The 25,369-nt window shown below is 40.0% G+C and overlaps 1 protein-coding gene across 4 annotated transcripts in view; it reads left to right on the forward strand.

Annotated features, from left to right (window-relative positions):
- ANO4 (anoctamin 4) overlaps positions 1-25,369 on the forward strand; it is a 326,447-nt gene that overhangs the window by 116,482 nt on the left and 184,596 nt on the right. For all 4 annotated transcript variants that reach the window (XM_075934238.1, XM_075934244.1, XM_075934250.1 and 1 more), the window contains exon 4: positions 22,760-22,966. In XM_075934238.1, the coding sequence (XP_075790353.1) occupies positions 22,760-22,966 (207 nt within the window). The remainder of the gene's footprint in view (positions 1-22,759; positions 22,967-25,369) is intronic.

A 25,369-nucleotide genomic window follows, 5' to 3' on the forward strand; every position in this document is an offset into this window, starting at 1 on the left:
CCCATTATTGCAAAATAATTTCAAAATAATGGGCTTATTCTGATTTCTGTAGCCCTCATTTCACAAGGAGTGAAGGAAGTCGAAGGAAGAGACTTCTTCCTTTGACGTCCTGCTGTGTAGACAGTGCCTAATGCCAAGTTAAGCTACTTCGATTTCAGCTGGAGATTGATGCAGCTGAAGTTGCATATCTTAACTCGACTTTAGCCTGCATTGTAGATGTACCCTGAATGTTTTGTGATTTTTGGTGTAAGTGACAATTTATCACCATGTAGACCATTTAAATCCAGCTTGCCTGGGTAGCAAGATACTGGAATGCCCAAAGGGACTGTCTGACTCTATGGGAAGACTGTAATAGCAATCCAGAATTTCACAAGTGTTAGTGGGTTGGTACAATCTAATTACAGGCAGTCCTTGACTTCACAGCATTCAGTTTATGATGGACAGCACTTATGATGTTTCTGAATCAACATCCCGATTCAACTTATGATGCTGGTTTCGACTTTACAGTCTCGGTCCTGCAGTGGAGTGGATTGCAGTTCAGATTTGCAGTGTTTTGACTTACAATGTAGTTTTCAGGACTATTGCATTGTAAGTTTGAGGACTGTCTGTATAGAGCATACCATCAGTTTGGGTTCTCTGCTCTGCTTTTTGCAGTCTGCCCTGAAGCTGGAACTCTTTGCCATGAGCCATTCCAAACAGTGACAATAATTTTCAAGAATCGTTGCTTTTAAACAGAGTTACGATTAGTGTGGTATTGGATTTATTTCTCTGATGATCTTTCCAGAATCTGTTCTGTGGGAGTCCTCTCACAGCAAATCAGGTCTTCATTAAGACTTAAATCCAAAAGCTGAGCAATGTGCTTTTTCTGAAAAGCGTAGTTGCTGATGAATAATTGCCTCCCGGTATCCCAAGGGGATGGATGTTTCATAGTTTTATTTAGTCTTCACAGATCTCTCCATGGCAGGTTGCACCCATTAGAGGTTGTTTTCCATTTATGTCTCTAGTTCAACTTCTGTTGCATGTATGTGCTCTCTATTATGGCATTTTGTCCCTGCTGTCATTTCTTCGCTCTCTGAACTGGAGATTAAGTACAAGATTTCTTTAGCAGCAAGCCAGGCTTGGAGATGATTCTAGGCAGAATCTCTGAAGTGAAACACACAAAGAAAAAAATCTAGCACTAGGGATTTTACTCCCCCTTTTATTTCCACTTAACTTTCTTGTTCATTGTTTGGAAAAAAAAGCCTTTTGTCTTCTGTGTTTCTTTTTCCATTGTCAGATGACTCTGTAGACATCTAGTTTTCTTTCCACAAACATAACAATTGCAGAATCCATCAGTGTCTCTAAAAAGGAGACTTCTAGACCTGATCTTTCTTAGACTGGGACTTCCCCCAGAAACTCAGGGAAGGACTGCTTCCCTTTTGCCGGAAGCTGATTTGAACAGTATAATTGGCTATTCCATCTTTCTGTACCAAGTCTTAACTATGCAGTGTTGTTTCAGGGGTGGAGAGTTAAGGATGCACAGAACTTGTACATATAATCAACTACCCCTGTGTGCTACAGCATACAATCCTGTAGGGACTCCCTGTGCACTAGTAGACAATTTTTTGAGTGGGAGGCACTTAATATATTGCAGTGAATTTTTAATGATTCTGCTCCTCTTCCTCCTACATAAGAAGAACGCAGCAACTGCAGGAGCTACTGAAGTAATAGCTACAGAGTTGCAGCGCTCTGGACTGGGGGCAGAGCAGAGGACTTTTTTTCCATAAGAGCTGACTGGAAACTTTCCAATCAACCATTTTTCATTAATCAGAACTGAAACTCATTGCAGGACAGAGAAGTTTATGACCACTCTCTGAATTTTAATAAAATTTTTAACTAGTTTTAAAATTGTTGGTAATGGCACATTGACTTTTTTTTTAAAAAGACTTAATTTTAAATTTTAGTGAGTTCATATCATTTAAAAGCTTTAAATATTGAAATAAAACATTGAAATTATTAAAATATAACACTTTACTCAATCTGAAATTTATTTTGGATTATCAGTTCACAATAATTTCAAAGATTTTGACCAAAAAACAATGGTTTTAAATTGCAGCAAGGGAGGTTTAGGTTTGATATTAGAAAAACCTTCCTGACAGGAACTTTAAATGCTGGAATAAATTGTGTAGGGAGCTTGTGGAATCTCCATCACTGGAGATATTTAAGAGCAGGCTAGATAGGCATCTTGTCAGAGATGATATAGATGGTGTTTGGTCCTGCCATAAGGGCAGAGGACTGGACTTGATGACCCCTTGAGGTCCCTCCCAGTTCTAGTATTCTACGATTCTATGATTTTATCCTGATTCAAGACTGAGGAAAAAATAGAAAATCTCAAACTCTTGTGGGATGGAAAAAACCATCTCCTGCTCAATTCTATTTTTTCATCTTATTCTCATCTGACTCTTGGGCTACGTCTAGACTGGCCCCTAATTCCGGAAGAGGCATGCAAAGCAGGTAAGTTAGAATAGGGAAATCCGCGGGGGATTTAAATATCCCCCGCGGGATTCAAATAAACATGGCCACCGCTTTTTTTCTGGCTTGGGGAAAAGCCGGAAAAAAGCGTCTAGACTGGCGCGATCCTCCGGAATAAAGCCCTTTTCCAGAGGATCTCTTATTCCTACCCGAACGTAGGAATAAGAGATCCTCCGGAAAAGGGCTTTATTCCGGAGGATCGCGCCAGTCTAGACGCTTTTTTCCGGCTTTTCCCCAAGCCGGAAAAAAAGCGGCGGACATGTTTATTTAAATCCCGCGGGGGATATTTAAATCCCCCGCGGATTTCCCTATTCTGACTTACCTGCTTTGCATGCCTCTTCCGGAATTAGGGGCCAGTCTAGACGTAGCCTTGTAGTTTGTTCAGGATTTGTGCAGGGAACGTGATTTCCCTCAGAAGTGTTTAGTATAAATACGCTGCATATGGCCTTATGAAAAATTATTTTAAAAAAGGGAGAAAACACAGTTACAGTAGAAATTACTTTTAACCACATTTTCATGCTTCCGTTGATTGCTGTTATTACTTATAGGAATGTAATACTTTTAGCATGGCATGCTTACCTTTAAATAATCAAATACTTGCTATTAGATAATATAGTGTATTTTACCATTATCTGGGCTAATGTGGTTACTAGATAAAATAAAAAGCCTTGAATATCACAACCTTTTCCTGGGCAATCATGAACATAAAAAAAAATCTTGAAAAAATATTGACATTGCATGGTATTTCAATGTATTTTTTTCGTGCATTTAAAAACCATGCATGCATATCTGGCCCTGAAGCTTTAAGGTGAGACAAGTATCTTAAAAACAGCTTCCTGGGTGGTATTAAAATCAATTTGATCTGCGTCAAACATTTAGTTACATATCTACAACCAGTTCTGTCAGGAGAACTAAAATATTAAATATGTGATGAATAATGCAAATGTCTTGGAGTTTAGTGATCTTTATATGAATAGGAAAGTAATAAATGGCTGGGTTATTTAATGGGCACAAAAACTACTATTATTTCTAAAGAGATAGCACATACAGTGATGAAGATAACCTCATGCTATTCATTATACATCTCTTAAGGGGTGAAGTTCTGTTCCTTATATGTGAGCAGAGCTTTCTCTTCATCTGCTGCAGGAAGAAGAAAGAGTGATGGGGAAATTCAAGGGTTAGGGTTTTGGAAAACTTATAACATTGTATAAAAAGATGTAGATTTGGAAAGCTAACACAGTGAGAGAGATTCAATTGAAACTAAATCCTGTGGCTCAAAAGCAGATCTGAAAGTCTTAAGCATAGAGCCATTCTTTGGTGTTCTCTGACCTCCTAAATGAGGCCACCTCTTTCTCCTTCTCCATCCCACTGATTTGGTTGTGCTGTTTAAAATGCTACCAACAGCATTGTTGCTTGGTCAGGCTGCTGCAGTGCTCCAAACACCATCGTCACACCCTTCCTACTTTCTCTCACTATTTTTTGATGGTGCTGCTTGATATATTGCTACAACTTGACTGTCTGACTAATTGGCACAGAAGAGTGATATTCCTTCCTATACCCCCAATATTTTTCTCCCTTTACATGCCAAAACCAGTTATTTACTATTTCCTTCTATATTTTTCTTAATATCTCGTACTTTGGAAATATTCAGGACTTGATTCCCATTTTTGCTAAAGTCTTGCTTTGTTGATAAAGATGGTCCTTAGTATAAATAAGGATCAGTCTCACTCCTCTTTAATGTCAATGGCTTTACATTATTACACTTGATTCATGAAGACTTAAGTTACAAAGCTATAGAAAAGACATTTATTTCAAAAAGAAGGGGAACAAGTATCAGTTGTGAAAATTAATTACTCTGGCAACCTCCACAGTGTATTTCCTAATGTAAGAATTTGCTTCTGAGAAATACCCTTATCAAAGAGTAAAGTGAGTTCGTAAAGCTTACAATAATGCTGTAAGAACCAGCAAATTCCCGAGTCTTTACATATTTTACTGGTGTTATTCTGAAAAAACATAGTCTACGTTTACATACAAGCAGTTATTTCAACATAATGTCAAAAGAATGTTGAGCTGGAGGACAGCTGACTCCGGCTTCTGTAATCCTCATTGTACAAGGAGTAAGAGAAGTCGGAAGAAGAGACGATTTCGAAATAAGTGTTGTGTAGACAGCGCCAAAAGTTGAACTAAGCGAATTTAACTTAAGCTATGCGATTAGCGTAGCTCAAGTTGCATAGCTTTGTTTCGAGTTTAGCCCTGTTATGTAGATGTGCCTTCAGATGAGGAATTTCAAATGCAGCCAGATTTTCATAAGGGAAAATTATTGGAACTTGCTGTACTGCATGCTAACTAACCTAACTACCACACATACTTATATCTGTAAGGACTAGGTAAAGTTTCCCAGCAAATAATCTGGCCAGTTCATTTCCTGAATTTACAGTGACAATTTATATATATAGTTCTCCGATTTTTACAACTTCATGTCCTTTTCATTATTAGTGCTGCTTTTTTATGTGCTTGACATTTTATCAGCAGTTACCTCGGGGGAAAAAAGGGATAGGGTCAAAAAATAAGGGAATCTGGTCCATTCTTTCATAGTTTTAATGAAACAGCTTTAGAAGCTGGTTCTGAAGCTTTACTGCTGGCTTCCATCTTCTCTAATGCACCTTTTAATATCCTAATATCCCTTTAGGCCAAAGCAGCCTTAAGAATATGTGTACCCGTATGCCTGTGCCATAGCGCTTAGCAGAGGGGAAAGAAAAGAGGACACCTCTCCCCACTATATCATTTTCATAGAATCATAGAAGACTAGAACTGGAAGGGACCTCAAGAGATCATCAAGTCCAGTCACCTGCCCTCACAGCAGGACCAAGCACTGTCTAGATCATCCCTGATAAATGTCTATCCAATCTGCTCTTAAATATCTCCAGTGATGGAGATTCTACAACCTCCTTAGGCAATTTATTCCAGTGTTTAACCACCCTGACAGTTAGGAAGTTTTTCCTAATATCCAACTTAACCCCCCCCCCCCCCCTTGCTGCAGTTTAAACCCCATTGCTTCTTGTCCTATCAGCAGAGGCCAAGGAGAACATTTCCCCCCCGCCTCCTCCCTGTGACATTTTGTTCATGTAACTATTGTAATTTGTATGAGTATAAATCTTTAGTATCAACATTTTTGCATACTCCTATATCCCTGTGTAGCCTTTTTTTTTTTTTTTAAACCATGGCTTACTGGCTTTCCAAAAACTATGTTGTGCTTTGAAAAGATACTGGCCCATTTTCATGAACATTGGCTGTTCCTCATCAGTGATAGATATGTCATTAATTCACTGATAGTGGTCTCCAAGTTCTTGATGAGCAAGCATTTACATGTTTACAGGCTAGGCTCAGTACCGGGCAAATTAGTTGAAACAATGGTTAAGAATAAAATTGTCAGACACATAGAAGAACATAATTTGTTGGGCAAAAGTCAACATGGTTTTTGTAAAGGGAAATCATGTCTTACTAATCTATTAGAGTTCTTTGAAGGGGTCAACAAACATGTGGACAAGGGGGATCCAGTCGATATAGTGTACTTAGATTTCCAGAAAGCCTTTGACAAAGTCCCTCACCAAAGGCTCTTATGTAAATTAAGTTATCATAGGTTAAGAGGGAAGATCCTTTCATGGACTGAGAACTGGTTAAAAGACAGGAAACAAAGGGTAGGAATAAATTGTAAATTTTCAGAATGGAGAAGGGTAACTAGTGGTGCTCCTACGACCAATCCTATTCAATTTATTCATAAATGATCTGGAGACAGGGGTAAACACTAAGGTGGCAAAGTTTGCAGATGATACTAAACTGCTCAAGGTAGTTAAGACCAAAGCAGACAGTGAAGAACTTCAAAAAAGATCTCTCAAAACTAAGTGATTGGGCAACAAAATGGCAAATTAAATTTCATGTGGATAAATGTGAAGTAACGCACATTGGAAAAAAATAACCCCAACTATACATATAATATGATGAGGGCTAATTTAGCTACATCTAATCAGGAAAGAGATCTTGGAATCATTGTGGATAGTTCTTTGAAGACGTCCACACAGTGTGCAGCGGCGGTCAAAAAAGCAAACAGGATGTTAGGAATCATTAAAAAAGGGATAGAGAATAAGACGGAGAATGTCTTATAGCCCTTATATAAAGCCATGGTACACCCACATCTTGAATACTGCATACAGATGTAGTCTCCTCACCTCAAAAAAGATATACTGGCATTAGAAAAGGTTCAGAGAAGGGCAACTAAAATGATTAGAGGTTTGGAATGGGTCCCATATGAGGAGAGATTAAAGAGACTGAGACTTTTCAGCTTAGAAAAGAGGAGACTAAGGGGGGATATGATACAGATATATAAAATCATGAGTGGTGTGGAGAAAGTGAATAAGGAAAAGTTATTTACTTGTTCCCATAATATAAGAACTAGGGGCCACCAAATGAAACTAATGGGCAGCAGGTTTAAAACAAATAAAAGGAAGTTTTTCTTCACACAGCGCATAGTCAATCCGTGGAACTCCTTGCCTGAGGAGGTTGTGATGGGTAGGACTATAAGAGGGTTTAAAAGAGAACTAGATAAATTCATGGAGGTTAAGTCCATTAATGGCTATTAGCCAGTATGGGTAAGGAATGGTGTCCCTAGCCTCTGTTTGTCACAGGGTGGAGATGGATGGCAGGAGAGATATCACTAGATCATTACCTGTTCGATTCACTCCCTCTGGGGCACCAGGCATTGGCCGCTGTCGGCAGACCTCTGGGGTGGATTGACCTTTGGTCTGACCCAGTATGGCCGTTCTTATGTTCTAAAATTCAGCACCTCAGATTCATGTGTGAAGCTGAATTGATCTTCCAAATATTTTGCATTAACTATACACTCACAACAGGATTTGTAGGAGACTAAATTCCTTCCCCAAAGCAAGGCCCAGCTTCCTTCCCTACAAGCAGCCAAAAAACTTGCCTAAATGCCCATATCCTTGTCTACCTCTTTCTACTCTCAACTTTCTTAGATCCACAAATATGGCAGTTTCACAAAGTAGCCTGGGTTATAACTTACTTTACACTTTGACCTCTGGACTCTGATTAACATCAGAAACTCCCAGGTCACATGAGATTGAGAGCTTTTGACTACACTTCTTTCCTCTCACAACCTTGTTTTCTCTTCCCACTTTTTTAAGCCCTGTCTGCCCTTTTGCCTATGAGTGTCTCAGCTATCCCATGGTATAATTATTAAAGTTATTTGAAACAATACAGATCTAAGATCAATGTGTTTAGGCTCTAACTGGATGTCTACCTACAGTTTTTGTTTAGTATCTGTATTGTTAAAATTCAGTTATATTTCATTGTGTTGGCTCTCATTTGAAAAGTCATCTTATCCTGCTGGAATGATAACTATGGCTTTTGATTTCGGTTTTCAAAGTTAAACACCCCTGTTATGGGGGAAGGGAAGAAAAAATTAAATTGGTGTTAAACTAATAAACACCAGCAATGGTTACCCGTATCTAAGGGGTCTAGACTAAACAACAATGCAGGCAACAGCAGTGAGAATTCTGAAGTGCATGAACATGTCATGCATTTGTTGGTCTGTGTTCACCCTGCTGGTATGCATTAGGGAACACTACAAAGACATTATTCATCACATTATATATTTACTATACAGACTGAATCTCTCTAAACTGGGGCTATCTGGTCCGGCAACATCTGTGGTCCGGTAGGACCACGGATGTTCCAAGTCCAGAAAGCCCTGGTGCCTGGGAGCCCGTGGGGCTAGAAGCCTGCCCATAGAGGGGCCAGCAGAAAGGGGAAAGCTGTCCGAGAACCCAGCAGTTGGACCCGGGCTGACGGGCTGGTGGCAGGGAGGCCAGAAATGACCTCCCTGGTCCAGCAAAATCCCTCATCCAGGAATGGTCAGGCCCCAAGAAGCCGGACCAGGGAGGTCCAACCTGTAACAAATAATGTATATATTATTCATTGGAGTATATACAAAGAAAGCACCCCCCAAACATCCTGATTTTTGGACATCTACATAAAACTCAAATTGCTAAAAATATTCTCCCCCAAATGAATAACCTCCCCTAGCTCCAAAAATAGGGTCTAATTATAAACAACAGATTCCCTTGGTATTCCCTGTGGGTCACTTGATGTCATTTTTTATCACTCAGTACTGGTTGCATAATACCTTTAGTTATGGAACGTTTGGATAGGGAGGTTTGATTTTTACATTCAAAGCTAATTAAGAAGTTATTTAAAGGGGACAATAATAAATTCTACACTTTTAACTTATTTTTACTTATAAAGTAAAAAGTACTTAAAACAGGTTCTGTGACTAAGTCATTCATATTATGTAATATCTTTAGGAAACCTTTAGTGTTTTCTTTTAGTCCAAAGTTAGCAACACTTATCTAATGCTTGCATTCCTTTAAAGCACCCCCACAATGTAGTAATGCCGTGACATTTTGATTTCACATAAATGCTATGAGAATGGAGTTAAGTATAAAAGATTAGCTGTACCTTTTTGCCTTAATAATAAGGCCATAGATTGGAAAATAGAATCAATACAGGGATTTTTGTCTTTGTGAAGGAACTTGATTTTAAAATTCCAAGCAAATTGAAAGGTGAAGGCACTGTCTGATTGATAAGCAGATCAGCAGCACGTTTGCAGAGTGCCATCATCGAAGCATATGCTGTGTCTGTGAGAATGCTGGCACCAGGTCATATCACATCAACATGGGCTGAAAGAGCTCTTTCAAGTAGAAGCAAATATTATGATTTTTACATGCCCTGGATTCTGCAAAACTTGGCATGACAGTTGAAATTATGTTCCCTGTCAGAGACATTCCTCCCACCCTTCACCTCTTTCTGTGATAAGACACTACTGCTAGGAGGAACTGCTCTTCATCTCATCAGTGCGCATTCAAGAAAACCCAGTCCATATGCCATTTACAAAATAAATAGATTCTGGGAGCAAAGCTAATACAGGCACAATCTGGTTCTCATGCTTTTGATGGTGGATGATGTTTGCTTCCATAGAAGCAGAAAGATTATTTTTTGGCAGTATCTAAGGGAAGGCAGTAAAAGTATTGCAGTGCTATTTATAAAATTAAGTGAAAGAGATGGTCTGCCATGTAGTGCAGAAAGAGACTTGGACTGTTTCTGACATTCACAGGTATTTTTACTATAAATCAGACATCAAGAAGTTAATGAAAATTGTCACTTTGCATAACTTAACATTTATGGCTGCATATGCACAGCATAAAATTGAATGGGAAATTAGTGTCCAAGAAAATGATCACTGTATTTGAAAAGGTACCTGTCCATGGTGATTTGATTAAGGAAGCTGTAGCGGGGCTGACTCATCACTGCAGCATCTCCTGCTGGTCATGCGAGGAGTTGGCTCAGTTTATGGAGTGCACAACCTTCTGATTGTGTCGGTCTTATTGTCGCTCTGCTCTTCACCGTGTCTCCATGGATCCGTGTCTCGCCCTGGACTGCAGTGTTCATGACTCCATTCTCCCCCGTTCTGGGTGGTGGCAACAGTACTCAGTCACACCTGACACTGTGGCCAACTGCAACCCCAAAATCTAGCCTCGTGCCTCAGGGGCAAGCTGCAGTGTATAAAGGATACGCTTCAGTGCGACGAGGTGAAATGCAAGATGGAAAGAAGGGACCCAGGTTCCCCCACTACTCTTGGTTCTAACCCAGGGACCCTGTGGCAGCAGCATTGTCCTGCCCTCCTTGCCCCCCTTAACTGCCCTACATATTTCCTAGGCCACTTCCTTGTCATCTTCTCCACCCTTGTATCAAGGCCACAGCCTGGCAGATATCAGTCTGGAGCCTTCCTCTAGGGCTACTCAACATATGGCCTGTGGGCCATGTGTGGCCCGCAGCCTGTTTGTTTGCGGCCTGGGAGCCAAAACCAAAAAGTTGTCAATATAATGATCTTCTGTTGATGTGCGTTTTAGTAGTTAAATTCCTGGACTGTCGTTGCTCATTAAAAGTGCTGTCATATGGGTGGAAATTGTGTAAATACTGCATTTTATTAGTATCAGCAAAACTGACTTAAATGGGGCCTGCGTGTTGTGTAGTCTTGCCTTAATCTTTGTATTCATGCCCGTCAGTGTGAAAGAAGCTATTTGCATATATTTGCATGTCTATGCAACCACACTTAAGTTGGGGGCCATCGGCCTGTGCTGTGAGTTCATTGTGGTCCCCCAGGCTTCCAAATTTGAGTAGCCATGTTAGCTCTTCCTAGCGTGCCCAACACTGTTCTGTCCAAGGTGCTACACCTTCTCTGGGAATCAGTCCTGCACTGTTGCTGATCAGAACCCAACTGCCTTTTGCTTTGTTGAGCAGCTCCTTGTATCAGAGCTATCCCAGTAAGCCGCTCTTTTATTGACTCCTTATGAGCCTCTTTCTGATTGTGGTATTTTTGGTTTTACAGCCTCTCTCTGACTTATGAATTGGTTATGGGCCAAGCAATTGGTCGTAACTCGGTTTGTTCGTAAGTCGGATCCCATTGAGTTACACACGACCACTCTCTTCGTAAGCGTGGATTGCTTTCGTAACTCGGGGTCTGCCATTGACAACAGTTTCGGTCATAAGTCGACCGTTCGCAACTTGGGGACCGGCTGTATTTTGAAAGGGCCCGGGCAAGATGCTAGATATAAAGGTATGTACTGCCATGAATAAGTTTTGTGCATTGCAGGGATGATAGGAAAATGCATAATCAAAGAAGCTGTGGTTTAGGGAAAAGGGAGCATGTAATAGTCATTTTCTTCTAGTGGTTGAATCCTTTACAGATTTATCGATCAATGGTGCTAGTAATAATACCTAATGTAGACTCAACTTTATTCTCACCAGGTACAGCTGCCAGTTGGGTAGTCCAAAAACCCCAGATCAAATCTGAACAGGAATGGAATGCTCAGAGTGAAACAAGGAGAAATAATATCAAATGTGAAATATATTCTCCATTTGCTGTTCATTTTCTTGCAAACCGTAAAACCTTTCGTACAGTTTCAGTTCACCTATTTTAGTCACTCCAGAATGCACTTAGGTATATGTTATGTTATTTTAGGTGTTGAAACATATAATACTGTAGTTGGAAGAATGAGTACGTATGGAGGGTTACTGTTGCTACACAAGCTATGAGTTCTGCACAGCAGGAGAATGGCTTTCAGTCTGGCTGTATGGTGATGTATATCACTAAAATTGGGAAATTGCTAGAAGAATCTCGGCCCTAAAACCCCTTAGTTTCACTAGGTTTTAAATAATGTAATGCACTAATAATACCAGCTGATTACTGAGATTTCAATGTACAGAAGTCAGGAAATACAAAAAAAATGAGCTTTTCTTCTTCTCTCTCTCCTTCATTGTTCTGCGGCCTTCTCTTTTCATGTCAGTGGTTTTAGCTATTTTTGAAAGGGAATTTATGGATTGTGAACATTATTAGATCATCAGCAATATACTGAAGTCAACTATTTACCTACATAGAGAAGTGTAAGCACAGATCAACAGGCTTCAATCTTGACTTGAAAGGGCCATTGCCAGTAGTGAAAAATGTACTTCAGTTTCCATTTAAAATAACCCTTAGCCTTAGCTGAGGCAACTAGTACAATTGTAATTGTGGCTTTTGTGATGACAGCCTTCTTGGACTCCTGGGCAAATCGGGGGTGGGGAGGTGGCCTGCTCCTCACCCCCCAGAAGGGGCAGACTCTAGAATGGAAGTGGTGAGGCTAGGGATAGTTAGTCTTCAGCGCCACCCAGAGAGTGCTGCCCTCCCTCGGCAGACCTCAGTGCTGCCCAGAGCATGTGGCATGATACTCCAGCAAAAGGATCTGGTGTTCAGGGCTGGTTCTAACCAACTGGCAGCCCCGGGCAACTGCCCAACTCGCCCGTAGGGTTGCCAGATAGTTTTAAAAAAAATACCAGGCAAAAATTTGACAAGGGGGGGGGGGAAGCCTGCCCGGGAGAGGGGGTAGGGGGAGGTTTGGGGAGTAACCAGGGAAACCTGGGGGAAGGATTTGGGAGGTTGGACCAAAATGCAGTCGCAGCCTGTCCCTAAGACCGGCTCTTCTGGGGTTACAGCCACCATTGCTGCCACAGTAGCAGCTGCAGTGGCCCAGAGATCTGGGCCCTTTTATATCGCTGGGCCCTGGGACACTTGCCATCTTTGCCTCTTCCTCCCCCTATTGTGGGCCTGCTGATGTATCAGTACCCTCTCGTAAGCATGTCCTTATTTTCATCTAGGGTAGGATGTATATTCTCAGTGGAGGATATGAGGCCAATCCTGCATTCAGGTTTAACAGGAGTCTTGGGGTATGTCTACACTGCACGGCTATTTTGAAATAAGCTATTCTGGAATAGTTATTCTGTAATAGCTTATTTCAAAGTAGCATGTCTACACTACAGGGAAGCCTCAAAATGAGTCCAAGGCAGGCTTCCCTAATGTAAACATGCTGTCTTGATTTAGAGCCCCAGGAGGCACTGGGGAGGAATAACTTAGAATGGCCTTGGTGAGGGGCTATTTTGAAATAGCAGCAGTGGAGCATCTACAGATGCCTTAAATCAAAATAGCTGTTTTGGAATAGATGTTATTCCTCGTAGAATGAGGCTTACCGATTTCAGAATAAGCCATACATTATTTCAAAATAAACGGAATGGTTGTGTAGACACTCACATTATGCTAGTTATCTCAAAATAACAACCCTTTGAAAACTTAGCTTTTAATAATTCTAGCATTAACAGTAATATGAAGTTGGATCTTTCTGGAGAGAAGATGCCATTGTCTGTTGCCAGCTATTCACATGAGGCTGAGGGAAAGAGTTAGCTTTTTTGAAAGGACTTTGCCTTAGGGAGGATTTGCTGTAACTCTTATTCCATTACCAGGGATGCCGTTCAGCTATATTCGATATTAAGTGTCCACTTAATGGACTTGGTTCTTATGTTGCTTTCTGAACACAATGCTGCTCCTGCACCTGCTCTCCCACTTTGCTGAAGACACCATTATACTGGCACAGAATGCAGCCACCTGTATACCTTTTATTGCTGTGTGTTAATTAGAGCTAGATGAAATACCATTTATTTAGCTCTTTCTTCTCAGCTTTATCTACTGATAAATTGTGATTTGTATTGATTTCTTTATTATTATTTCTGATCTGTGGTAATATATAGTGCTATTTAAAAAAAAAGTTTTCCAAATTGCCATCAAAGCAGATTTGGGATGCAAATGATTTTGCACATAAAGTTTATAAATATTTATTTAAATTTATATTATGAGGTTTTCTTTTATGTAACTATTCTTGGAAAAATCAGAAAGGGGAAAAAGATTTGTCAGAGATACAAGCAAAAGAATAAGGAAGGAGTTATTTGCAAGAATTTAGTGAATGTAAGTTTACTTTAATTACCCAGCACTAATATAAAATGAGTGGTGGACAAAATGCAGCATTGTTTTTTTTTCTATGCACTTGGTATGTCCTCTCTGGACAACTAATGCCTTTATGAAATATTAATATTTAAAAGAACAAAGAGTGCTACCATTGCACAAAAGCTGTAGGCAGCATTGTTCTTTAGTTGAATGATTAAAGAATGGACTCTAGGACAGTAAATTTACCATACGTTCTTACAAAAGAGACTATTTACTGTAGATGCAACATAACTTTGATCATGGACAGTTATTTTAAAGAAGTTTTGGTTCTTTGGCCAGATATCATTTTAATGACACCTTTTCGCCTTGAGTTAAATACCAACCAATAAGAATTCAAGGTTTTGAAATCTGTGGTGACCAAAGTTTCATGCTGTTCTAGAACATACAAGCATTTGAGTCTGCTGCCAAGGGGAAATAAAGGGAAAGAAACCAATAGAATATTTCTCCCCATTTCCATGAACCACTTCACCAAATTCAGATGGATCAAAAACTCAATACCAGACTATTATTTTCTTTTAGAGTTTATTATTTATCTTTCAGGATGATGATTTAGTCCTAAATTGGGTTTGTGACTTATTCCCTTAACCTTATAAGCACAAGTTCAGAATGGAGAGTCAGTTGGGTTTCTCCTGCATAGAAATCCTCCTGTGCATGGACAAGGAAAGTAGATCTATCCTTTTAGATTCCACTGTGTTATTGCCAGTTTGCTGGACTCTTGCCAAAAAAGGTTAGGTAACCAATGAGTATGGATTTTTGCTAGCAGCTACACAAACACAGCCATCTCCTCTGGAAGTCCCTCTTCACTTTATTTCCATTCTGAAGTATGGGCAGTGGCACCACATGCTGTGTTGAACCTGTCACTTACCTGTCAAGAAAAAATAATATAGTACCTGGGTAATGGACTAAAGAAAATCCTAGTACACATGGACTTTGGACCCTTCCCACATGGCAGACTGGGTTGCAGCAGATTACTTAAAAAATGAGCATAAGAATTTTGAATGCAAGAGACTGAAAAATGGGGATTTAACTGTATAGTGTAGGAATTCTGAGTGAATGTGGGTTCCCAGCAGGCAGTAGTTCTAATGGATGAATTAAAATGTTAGAGTGAACTTGATTCAGCCTATGACACTTTTACTTTAACCTAAAATGTGGGACTTGAGTAAACTTCACTGACTGTAGAGAATAACTTCCTGTCCGGCTTTTCTATAAGGGAAATGCAAGAAAGACTTTGATCATTTAGCTTCTGTTTTCCAATGATAATTGGACATAGTTAAAGGTGTGAAAAATAAACCATGGACAGAAACCATTATGAATTAGAGCCTCTAATGGTTGCATTGTGAAGATAAAAGAAAATAGAAGGGAGGAAATATATACTTGTTTTCTCTTGTAACTGTGATTAGCTTTGAGGATTTACCAGCCTGTGTCCAAGATCCCATTTCTATTATCATTATCTATGTTCTCTGTGACAATGCTCATGTAGGTTTGATTCTGCCACCTTTACACTGAGCAGTACCTATGTTCAGTGGAACTATTTGTGTGAGTACCACTCAGTATTTTTGACAAATGGTCCCAGTAAAAGCAAAATGAAAGTTGAGGCAAGCAAGGTTTCTGTGCTAATGCAATCACTATGCAAGTACAGTAGCCCTTAAGTTCAAACTTACATTTTTTATGTTCTTTTATGTCCATGTGGCAGACCACTCCCGCATGGCCTTCCTGCCGGACCTCTTAAGTCCAAGGCCCTCCAGCCTGAGTCCGAAACACAGTTCAAGTCTGGCCCTATAAGGCAAGTCCAAGGCCCTCTGGCCTGAGTCCCCAAACACAGTTCAAGGTTGCTAGCGGGTCACTCCCTCGGTGGGGCAATCCGGCCGAAACATGCCGAGGTTCTCGGGGCGGGAGAGGCGCTTCCAGCTGCTGCCCTGGGCCACTTCTCACCTGGTTCACTGGGGTTCCTTTCCATGAACTTGTCCAGCTTGCTGTGGCCTCCAGGCCGGCATCTCCTCGGTGGGCAGTCTCTGGGATGCACCAGCTCGCCTGCACATCCACACCGGCCTCTTCTGGAGTCTCTGGTGACAGCTGTGTGGGAGCTCCCTTCCCAGGTCCTTCTCCTCCGGCTGCCACCCCTGACTGAGTCCTTCCCTAGGCTTTTATAATGGAGCTACAGCCTGGGCATGCTCAGTAGGGCTGCGGGGGAGGGGCCTCTGCAGCCAGGTAACCCTGGCTGGGCCCTGCACGCTCAGTGTGGGGCTTCCTCACTTCGTCACAGTCCATCTGTGAAATTTCATGTTTTTTCCTAGTTCACAGAAGATAATCCAAGATTACACTGTCCTGTGAAATTGAAAATATCAGCTTGTTTAAGATGAAATGAGACTCAAAGAATTTGAGAAGCTGCATTGGTTATACTGCAATGGCAGTAAAGTAAAGTTAAAACTTACTTTAGTGCTGGATGCTCCACCACATCCTGGTCAGTTGGGGGCATTGAGGACTTAACTTGATGCTTTCTTTCATTTTGGCATTGAAATTTGTCTTGAAGTCAGTACTGTGTAATATCATCGAAGTTCAGCGATTTACCTTGTAGCTGAAAGCTTAGCCTAGAAAATCACAGAAATTCCTGTGCAGTGAAAATCCTGGTTCTCCACTTCTCTGCCATGTGTGTGCATGTGCGCGCGCACATAATATTATAAAAAGGCTCTTTTAAAATGTCTTGTGCTCATGGAAAGCTCCACTGATCATTGTTTTGTTCACTATACAACCAAAAAAAATCACCTAGTTTACCTAGCTAAAGTACTCTGCATAGCGAGACTGCCTCATATTTATTGCATCCACATTAAGCATCGGATTCAAAATTATTCTTTAGTGTACAAAGTATTTCTTCTAGAAATAATTTATGTTGTAAATAATTACATCTATTACAGATCAATCATTGAATACTCACAAAACACTCAGAAAAGTAAATAACCTTTGAATACTAAGAGGTGGAAAATATTATTTAAATGTATTATACATGAATTATGGCAGTGGTTCTCAACAAGAATTATGGCAGTGGTTCTCAATAAGGAGTACATGTATCACTAGGGGTATGCAGAGGTCTTCTGGGAGCATTATCTAGATATTTGCCTAGTTTTACAAGAAGCCACATAAAAAGCACGAGTAAAGTACAATCTACAATTTCATACAATGACTTGTTTATATTGCTCTATATAACATATACTGAAATTGAAGTAAAGAGTTTATCTTCCATTTGATGTATTTTATAATTAAATGGTAACCATTAGAAGGGAGCAATTTTTCAGTAATAGTGTGCTGGGACACTTGTATTTTTGTCTGCTTTTGTGAGCAGGAAGCATTTAAATGAGGTAAACTTGGGGGTACCCAAGACAAATCAGACTCTTGAAAGGGGTACAGTAGTCTGGAAAGGATCAATGCCCACAAAATAGATATTAGACAGGACCACAAAGAAAAAACAGTTTCTTGCCATTTCAACCAGAAAGGACATTGTCTCAACGACTTAATTATCTGCATCCTGCTTCAAAAGCCTTTTAAAACTGCACTTGAAAGGGAATCCTCTGAACTGTTATTCATGCTAAAATTCGACACTTTACGTGGGGGTCTTAACAAAGACTCTAGTTATCTTACCCATTACAAAGATAGCTTCCCCAATTATCACCTGTAATATCATTAGCTCACAGACATTTATTCCCCCCCCCCCCCCTGCATCCCCCTTCTGTTCTGAAATTTGATTTGTCCTTTTGTGTTCTTTTTTTAAATTGTATCCTTTGGTATATATGGTTGTGACTATTTTCTTCCACTATTTGATCTGAGGAAGTGGGTCTGGCCCACGAAAGCTCATCATCTAATAAACCATCTTGTTAGTCTTTAAAGTGCTACATAGCCCTGTATTTTGCTTCAGCTACACCAGACTAACACGGCTACATTTCTATCATCAGTAGTCTGGAAAGGTTGAGAACCACTGAATTATAGCATAATTTGTTGCAGAATAGCTACAAATCATTGGATAACATAGAATATACTGGATAATTAAAAAACCAGGTTTAATCTGGAAATTATGACTTGAAAAATGGAGGCATTGCCCCAAACAAATAGGAAACTTTAGGCACATGCTATCCCACTAAGGAGAGGGCTGAGATAGAGGGCCTCATACAGCATTCCATTGGAATCCCATTGATTTCAGAGGGACTCGGCATGATCATAGGAGTCTGCCTGTATCCGCTGATTGCAGTATCCAGGTTATCATTCTTATTGCCATTCCTGCTCTATGGCAAACAAGGGAACTTCTCTCTCTCTCTCTTTTGAATAACTATTCAGAATACATATTGTTTTACTAGTATTAAAAACCAATCCAAACTACATTTGCTAGTTAAAATGACATAGTAAATGGTGAATAACAAAACAAAATATGCTGCCACCATCAGCACATCAAGGTAGATTAAAAAAATTAAAAAGGGGGCAGACAATCCTGATAAGAATTTAGTTATCTGAAATGGTAAGAAATGACATTGATTGCAGCATGCTGACAGTATAGAAAAGGAACATATTTTACTCTCAAGTTGTGAGGCTTTTTCGCTTAACAGGCTTCCAAAACGAACAGCATAAATGTACTCTGTATTCCATTTTCTTTTTGTGTATAACAGAGGTAAAAATAGTGAGCTGTTACAACAGCCAGCCAGGAAGATAAATACATGTGCCTTAAATGCATGGAATGGGCTTCCTGAAAAAAAAACCCATTAATTTATTTAGGTTTTTACTCACATCCATTAAAAATACATGTATCCCTTGCTGAAGGAGCTCGTAGACCATGCAGAAGGTCATTCCTGCAACCTCCCTTCAACAGTTAATCAATATATCTGCAGCTACCAACAATAATACACCAACAAACAGCAAAAAACAAAACACAAAACTTGAAATCTTTAAAAATCTCAGGAGAACCTTTCTCTTCATTCATAGCTAGGGAAAACGTGTGCCTTTCAGCATGTCTTGCAGCTAGTTAAACAAACTGGGGATATGTTTACACTACAAAATGAGGTTGACTTAAGTTATGTTGATGTATAGCAACTGCAGAAGTTAAATGGCTTTTGCATGTCCACAATATGTTCCTCATGTTGGCAGTGTGGGCCCTCACTTGAAAGTACTTGCGCTGATTTATCAGTCAGTTTGAGGAACTGTGGTATGGCCTCTGAAAGGCAGCAAATGTCAATGTAAGCAATGCAGTGACAGTGCTGTCACTGCATCAACCTAATTATATTGACCTAAGCACTGTGCCTCTTGCAAAGGTGAAGTTAATAAAATGACCTAGGGGACGAGTTACGTCAATGGGAGCAACATTTTAGTGTAGATGCTTATGAAGATGCGACGAGCAGCTTACATCAACTTAACTTAATTCTGTAGTGTGGGCCAGTGCTAGGGCTATTATGGCTCCTCCCAAGCCAAGACATGACCTGCAAACAGCACGTCTAAGGTGTTACCTTGAATATATGTCAGGGTGGGCAATAAAACAGCGGCGGTTCCCCAGGGTTAGCCCCCCGGTGGGCTGCCACCACTATATTTACCTGCGCTTCTGCAAGTATGGGCAATTGCTGCTCCCCTTGGCCACGGATCACAGTTCCTAGCCAATGGAAGAGGCGGGAAGTGGTGCAGACTGGGACACTGTTTCCTGCAGCTCCCGTTGACCAAGAACAGTGACCAGCAGCCAATAGGAGCTGCAATTGCCTATATCTGTGCAGGTAAATATAGGGTTTCCAGACATTTGTATTCTCATAGTAAGATGTGGGGTGAAAAAAGAGAACTGCCTTTCGGTAGTGTTTTCAGGGCTGTAGAAAGCGGGACAGCAAGTTGTTGTTGTTGTTGTTGTTATTGTTCAGCCATTCCCATCCTGTTGCCCTAGCAAGCAGAAGAGTCCATAGACCATTCTAGCTGCATTCTCTGCCGAATTGGTAGTGAAAATGATTTAGCATGAAAGACATTCATCTAATTGGCCTTTTCCCTAGGGAGGTTATCCTCACTGTTTGAGAAGTGAGGCCATCAGCATAGCACCATTGACTAATGGAGGCCTGGCAGTTGCCACGAGATGAGAATCTGGCTCTTCAAGTTTAAAGCTAAACAAACCATTTAGCTTTTACTTTTTTCCATTTAGAAATCAACAGCACCCAGAAGTATGATTTATCCATTCATGTGACATACTTAAACAATCCCATTTTTCTTTGCCCATATTGCCCAAGTCTTCATTCAGGCCCTCAGATCCTTGTGACTTGACTACAGGAAGCTCTTCCAGTCTGGCTACCTCCTTACAAGATCTTCTCCTTTTTCTTGACTAATGGCTCTATGTCGCCTCCCTCTTAGCAACCCTCCATTTACTCTGTTTGGAAAGGGGCTTCAAGTGTAAAAACATTTGTATTCAATTTAAGGTCCCTTTTCACTGCTAAAGCAGAGTAAAGAAGCCTTAATATAACTGATAATCAGGCTCTGTCATAACTTTTTCCTTTGGGGGTTTATATTATGGCTCTATCTCATTTAAGGATTTACCATCTACTGCCCTCATCATTGTAACACGTGAACATCTAACTAAAATATTACAGCACAAAACCCTGTGATCTTCAAACCTTTGGAAAACACTGGAATTTTCCTTTTTTATTCAGTTCCTCCTTTCTTCTTCAACTTTGTCATATCCTGGCTTTAAAGTATTTAACTGTACAAACGTAATGTGCTCTTGTGCCGTTTTTACAACAGAATGTGATTACGTGTCTAGCACCGTGAGTTTGCATGCCACTTAAAAAGAAACGAAATATGTTAAACATAGAATGAAATTGCCATCTTGGAACACTTACAATATAAAGACACAAAGTGGTATTCTGCACTTAGAAAACTAAGAGCGGCATATAGTCTGAACTTTCTTATTGGTGAGCTGTATAGCAGAGATGGATTTTTTTTAAGGATGAAGAAAAGTGCTTACATGAATCTGTATTATTCACTGTGGATGGGGCAGGAAACAAGACTCCAATACAGCAGTGGGAGAAGAAAGCTGTAAAGAGAGCAATTCCTTAAGCAATGGCACTACGAGGGCATAGATATGGGCAAGAATAGAGTTATGTGGGGTTTTGAAAACAAGGAGAATTTTTCCACCCCGAGGACAGGAGTGGAAAACCATTACAGGCTAATGTGGTTCTAGAAGGTTCAAATTGTGTGCAATTTCATAAAATAAAACATTACATTTCTGATTCTCACAGGCAGATGACAGTCTCAGAAATATTGTTCAGAGAATATTAGCATGAACACAGCTAATGTAATGCAATGGCAAATGTGTCACTCCTATGCCAAAGTGCTTGTCCTCTAGTAGAGGAGAACAGCTTGCTGAAGCTACCAGCCACACAGTTGCCCAAGCAGTAGTAGTCTCTTCCTGTAGTGCTGGAAGAGTGTTGGTTCAAATCCTACTTTTAACTCCTATGGTAGCTTGGTACACTAGAGCTGGAGAAAACTGAGCCAAGCAGCATAAGCCTTCATCTTTATCTGTGGTGGTAGTGGTATGGTCTTGCGGCATTGCAATTTTGCCACATCTCATGAATTTTCAACTGCAACTTAAGTTCCTTGTACAGTAAAGTGCCTTATACAAATACTGTATTTGCAGTGCAAACCCAAGAAATTATGATGAGTTCCAATATCTATTGAACCTATCAATGGCATTTCTGCAGTACCCATCACCATTAGGTTTTACATATTCCCAAGAAACAATCTGAAATTTCTGATGAAAAGAGTAAGTTGTTGTCAGAAAGTTATATTCTACAGAGCGTACAACTTACCTGCAAGAAGAAACAAAAGGTTATACACAGACTATATAAGTTTATGGGAATGGTACCTACGATCTATGTATATGAAGTGCAATTTTGATACTATTAGAGAAATCACTCTTCTAGGTGTTTTATATTGATCACTGGACTGCACAAGCAGTTTGGAAAGCTGAGTCGTAGCTGTAGTTACGTGTGGAAGGATTAGATTTTTCTTGGTAAATTTTAGTAAACATTGTTTTCTCTGTGCATGCAAACCAACAAAAATATTTCCAACTATCATAATAAAAAACTACAAACAGGTAAAGTAAGAAAAATGCTGCTTGAGAACTTATTAGAATTTGATGTAAAGATATTTACTTTTATATATTTTGATATATGATTGTGATGTCCTGTGTTTTTAATGGTTTGCCATTTCCAGCCAAGGGAAGCTGTGGGAATCGACGTCCTGGTCTGTGCCACTTCCCGCAGATCCCCTTGGGTGGAAACGTCGAACTGCAACCAATGGAAGTTGAAAAACTCAGTGACTGTAAAGCTTTAGAGTAAACAAAACTTAACAGGCCCACCAGGGGCTTTCCCTGGTGGGTCCGTGACCAAAGTTTGAAAACTCCTCTTTTAAAGAAAATGGTTTATGCTGTTCTAGTCAGGAGTGGAGTATTATTTGATAAGCTGATTTATTATTTAATAAGGTAGATAACTGATTGTTAGTGCCCTTCATGAAGTTTATCCCCTTTTTGTAGGAACTCCAGTTAATTCCCCTGCATGGCAATAATACATTAGACTGGGGCTGCCTATTAATTTAAATACCTATTATTGTTCTGGCCCTGTCGTCACCCGCACAGCAACAGTAAAAAGGCTAACTTTTTTTATTTTAATACAAAATTCATGCCTTTGTACTTTTCTCAAGAGGGCTGTTACTGTTCTATTTTAAACTGTGCTGAATGATATATATGTTTTAGTGATTATGAGCTGGTCTCTTACATCTAACAGTGCTATTTCTCATTCCCATCAGGTATAAGTTTATCTATTCATGGGGCTGAAAAGCGTGTTCAAATCTATCAGAGGAGAAGTGCAGGAAGTCATCCATTGTCACATCGTCTGCCTGTGGTTAGGCATTCTTCACTCCCACAAGTCAGAAGGTCAATAAAAATGGAAGCTTCATCTTCTGGATCTAATATACCAGCAGTTACTAATGGAAAAACAAAAATCCATCATGCAGGTAACAAATACGGCTTGACAACACTTTTTAGCTTGGTCTATAGACTGGCATATGCTATGAATTTTGTATTCATAATATCAGCTCATGCTTGCATGGAAATCAATAGATTGATCCAAGGGTCAATAGATTGATGTTCATTCTGCTGATTTTTGGTATGCTTCTCCACAGCACTTGTGGGTTCTATTAGAGAAAGCAAGAGTTAGGTCAGCTGGCTCATTCATGGGGAATGGGAAATAACAAATCAAGTGTCCTTTTTTTGGGAAAAAAAACAATTACAATATTCCATATTAATGTCTAGCCACTGCCACTTACAGTGCTTAGAACTATTTTTTTATAATACAGGTGCATTTTATATTGGACTAACTTAAAAAACAACGAGCTAGATTCAATCCTCTGAATTCTGTATGTATCATTATGTTACTCAACCATCCAATTTCTTGATTTAATGATCAGACCATGTCATAAATCAGAGTATAGACTATAGTTTGATTCCTGTACCAGATTGGAAAAATCTCCAGGACCACAGGAGTAATTTACAGTGTGGATTAGCTATATAGTAAAATTAACCTTTTTATTTTTTTAAGAGGACATTGTCTCCCAGGCACCATAAAAACATAGCTGACATCTTGAATACACTCATTGTTAAGCAAATTTTCAGCACTACTTCTAACGTATTTTTTTCCTTATTCCAATGGAGTACATTTGGAGATGCCATGTTCAAACATGCTTTTGCAATGCAAATGAAACTTTAGATCTGAATGAATTTAAGATTATGTCTGAGAAATAATGTGGTTAGATTGTGTGGCTTACACAGTGCAGAATCTCACAGGACTTTCAGCTTTGCTGCACTTAAAAAGGTCATCACTGCACTATATAAATACTTAGGATTGATGTGGGAAATAAGGAAGTTCCACATGCAAATCTTATGTATGCTGCATTTATATAAGCTTGCACATTATTTACTAAATGCACTACATTTTTTTTATAAATTACAGTGAAGTTAAATATAAAATATGTGTTGAGATTTGCTATACAAGTTGTATTGGCTCGAATTTTGGATTACCATATTATTCACAACAGCACAAGTTATGCATATCTTACTAAAAATGTGCTCATTAAAATGTCGTAGCATTCCAATCAAGTGTGCGCATACATTTGTGCAGTAGCCAGAAGATTTCTGCCTTAGCATGGGGTCTGCCTGGGTGCCCCTCTAGAATGGTGCTGAAATGAGGCCCAAAATAGGGCCCTGCCGACCCACCCCATCTTCAGTTCCTTCTTACCACAACTGATGGTAGCTGGAACTTCCCTTTCCTTATCTCTTGCTTTGCAAGTAGATACAAGCTTTTTCATTCAGGCTACGTCTAAACTACACCTTTCTGTCGGCACAGGGATGTAAATTAGACGTATCGAAAGTGCAAATGAAGCCAGGATTTAAATATCCCAGGCTTCATTTACATAATGGTGGCCGCCACTTTTTTTCAAAACGGGACTTTTAAAAAAAAAACCTGGTGGTTTAGATGGGGCATTTTGGACAGAAATGCCCCATTTTGACAGATTCTGTACTCCTCATTTTTTGAGGAGTACAAGATCTGTTGAAACGGGGCATTTCTGTCGAAAATGTCCCGTCTAACTTGCCGTTTGTTTTTTTTTAAAGCCCCGTTTTGAAAAAAAGTGGCGGCCACCATTATGCAAATGAAGCCTGGGATATTTAAATCCTAGCTTCATTTGCACTTTCGATACGTCTAATTTATATCTTTCTGCCGACAGAGGGGTGTAGTTTAGACGTAGCCTCAGTGTGTATAGTAGTAGACAGTTATCTTGATTGTAGTTAGCTTTTAGTTAGCAGTTAATTGAGTTAGGATGGGTTAGGGGTTCTTCCTCATATGCTCTCCAAGACATTATGGGGATTCCTCATTCCCCAGATTTCAAGGTTTGTCAGCCATGTGCTAAGCGCATGCTGAAGAGTGCTTCGGTGAGGGTCAAGAAAAAGTTCACTGCAAAATCTGCAGAGAGTTCAAATTGAGGATGATACGAGAGAAGGAGCAACAAGTCCGCTTTATATTCTCAGTCAGACCCAGGTGCCATGGAAATGCTCATAGCAACTCGTCCTCAGTCTGGAGTGCTCCAGAACCAGTTTCAAAGGAGACAGTGCCTAGGAAGGATGTGGGGAGGGACTGGCATTGACATGCCACCTCTTGGCACCACCCTCAATCACTGAGCCAGAGAAGATGAAAGGCCAAGGTTGGTCCCAAGACTTGAGACTCGCTGACTGCTTAGTGCCAGTGCCTCAGTCAGGCTGGGATGCCAAAATCCATTCGAAGGCCATGTTAACTCCTGCTCAACCCAGGCAGTCGAGTCCAGGCCAACACCATTCACTGGTGCCCTCACAGCACCTACTATGCC

This window comes from Pelodiscus sinensis, chromosome 1, assembly GCF_049634645.1.
Source record: "Pelodiscus sinensis isolate JC-2024 chromosome 1, ASM4963464v1, whole genome shotgun sequence".
In the NCBI taxonomy this organism is placed as follows: Eukaryota; Metazoa; Chordata; order Testudines; family Trionychidae; genus Pelodiscus; species Pelodiscus sinensis.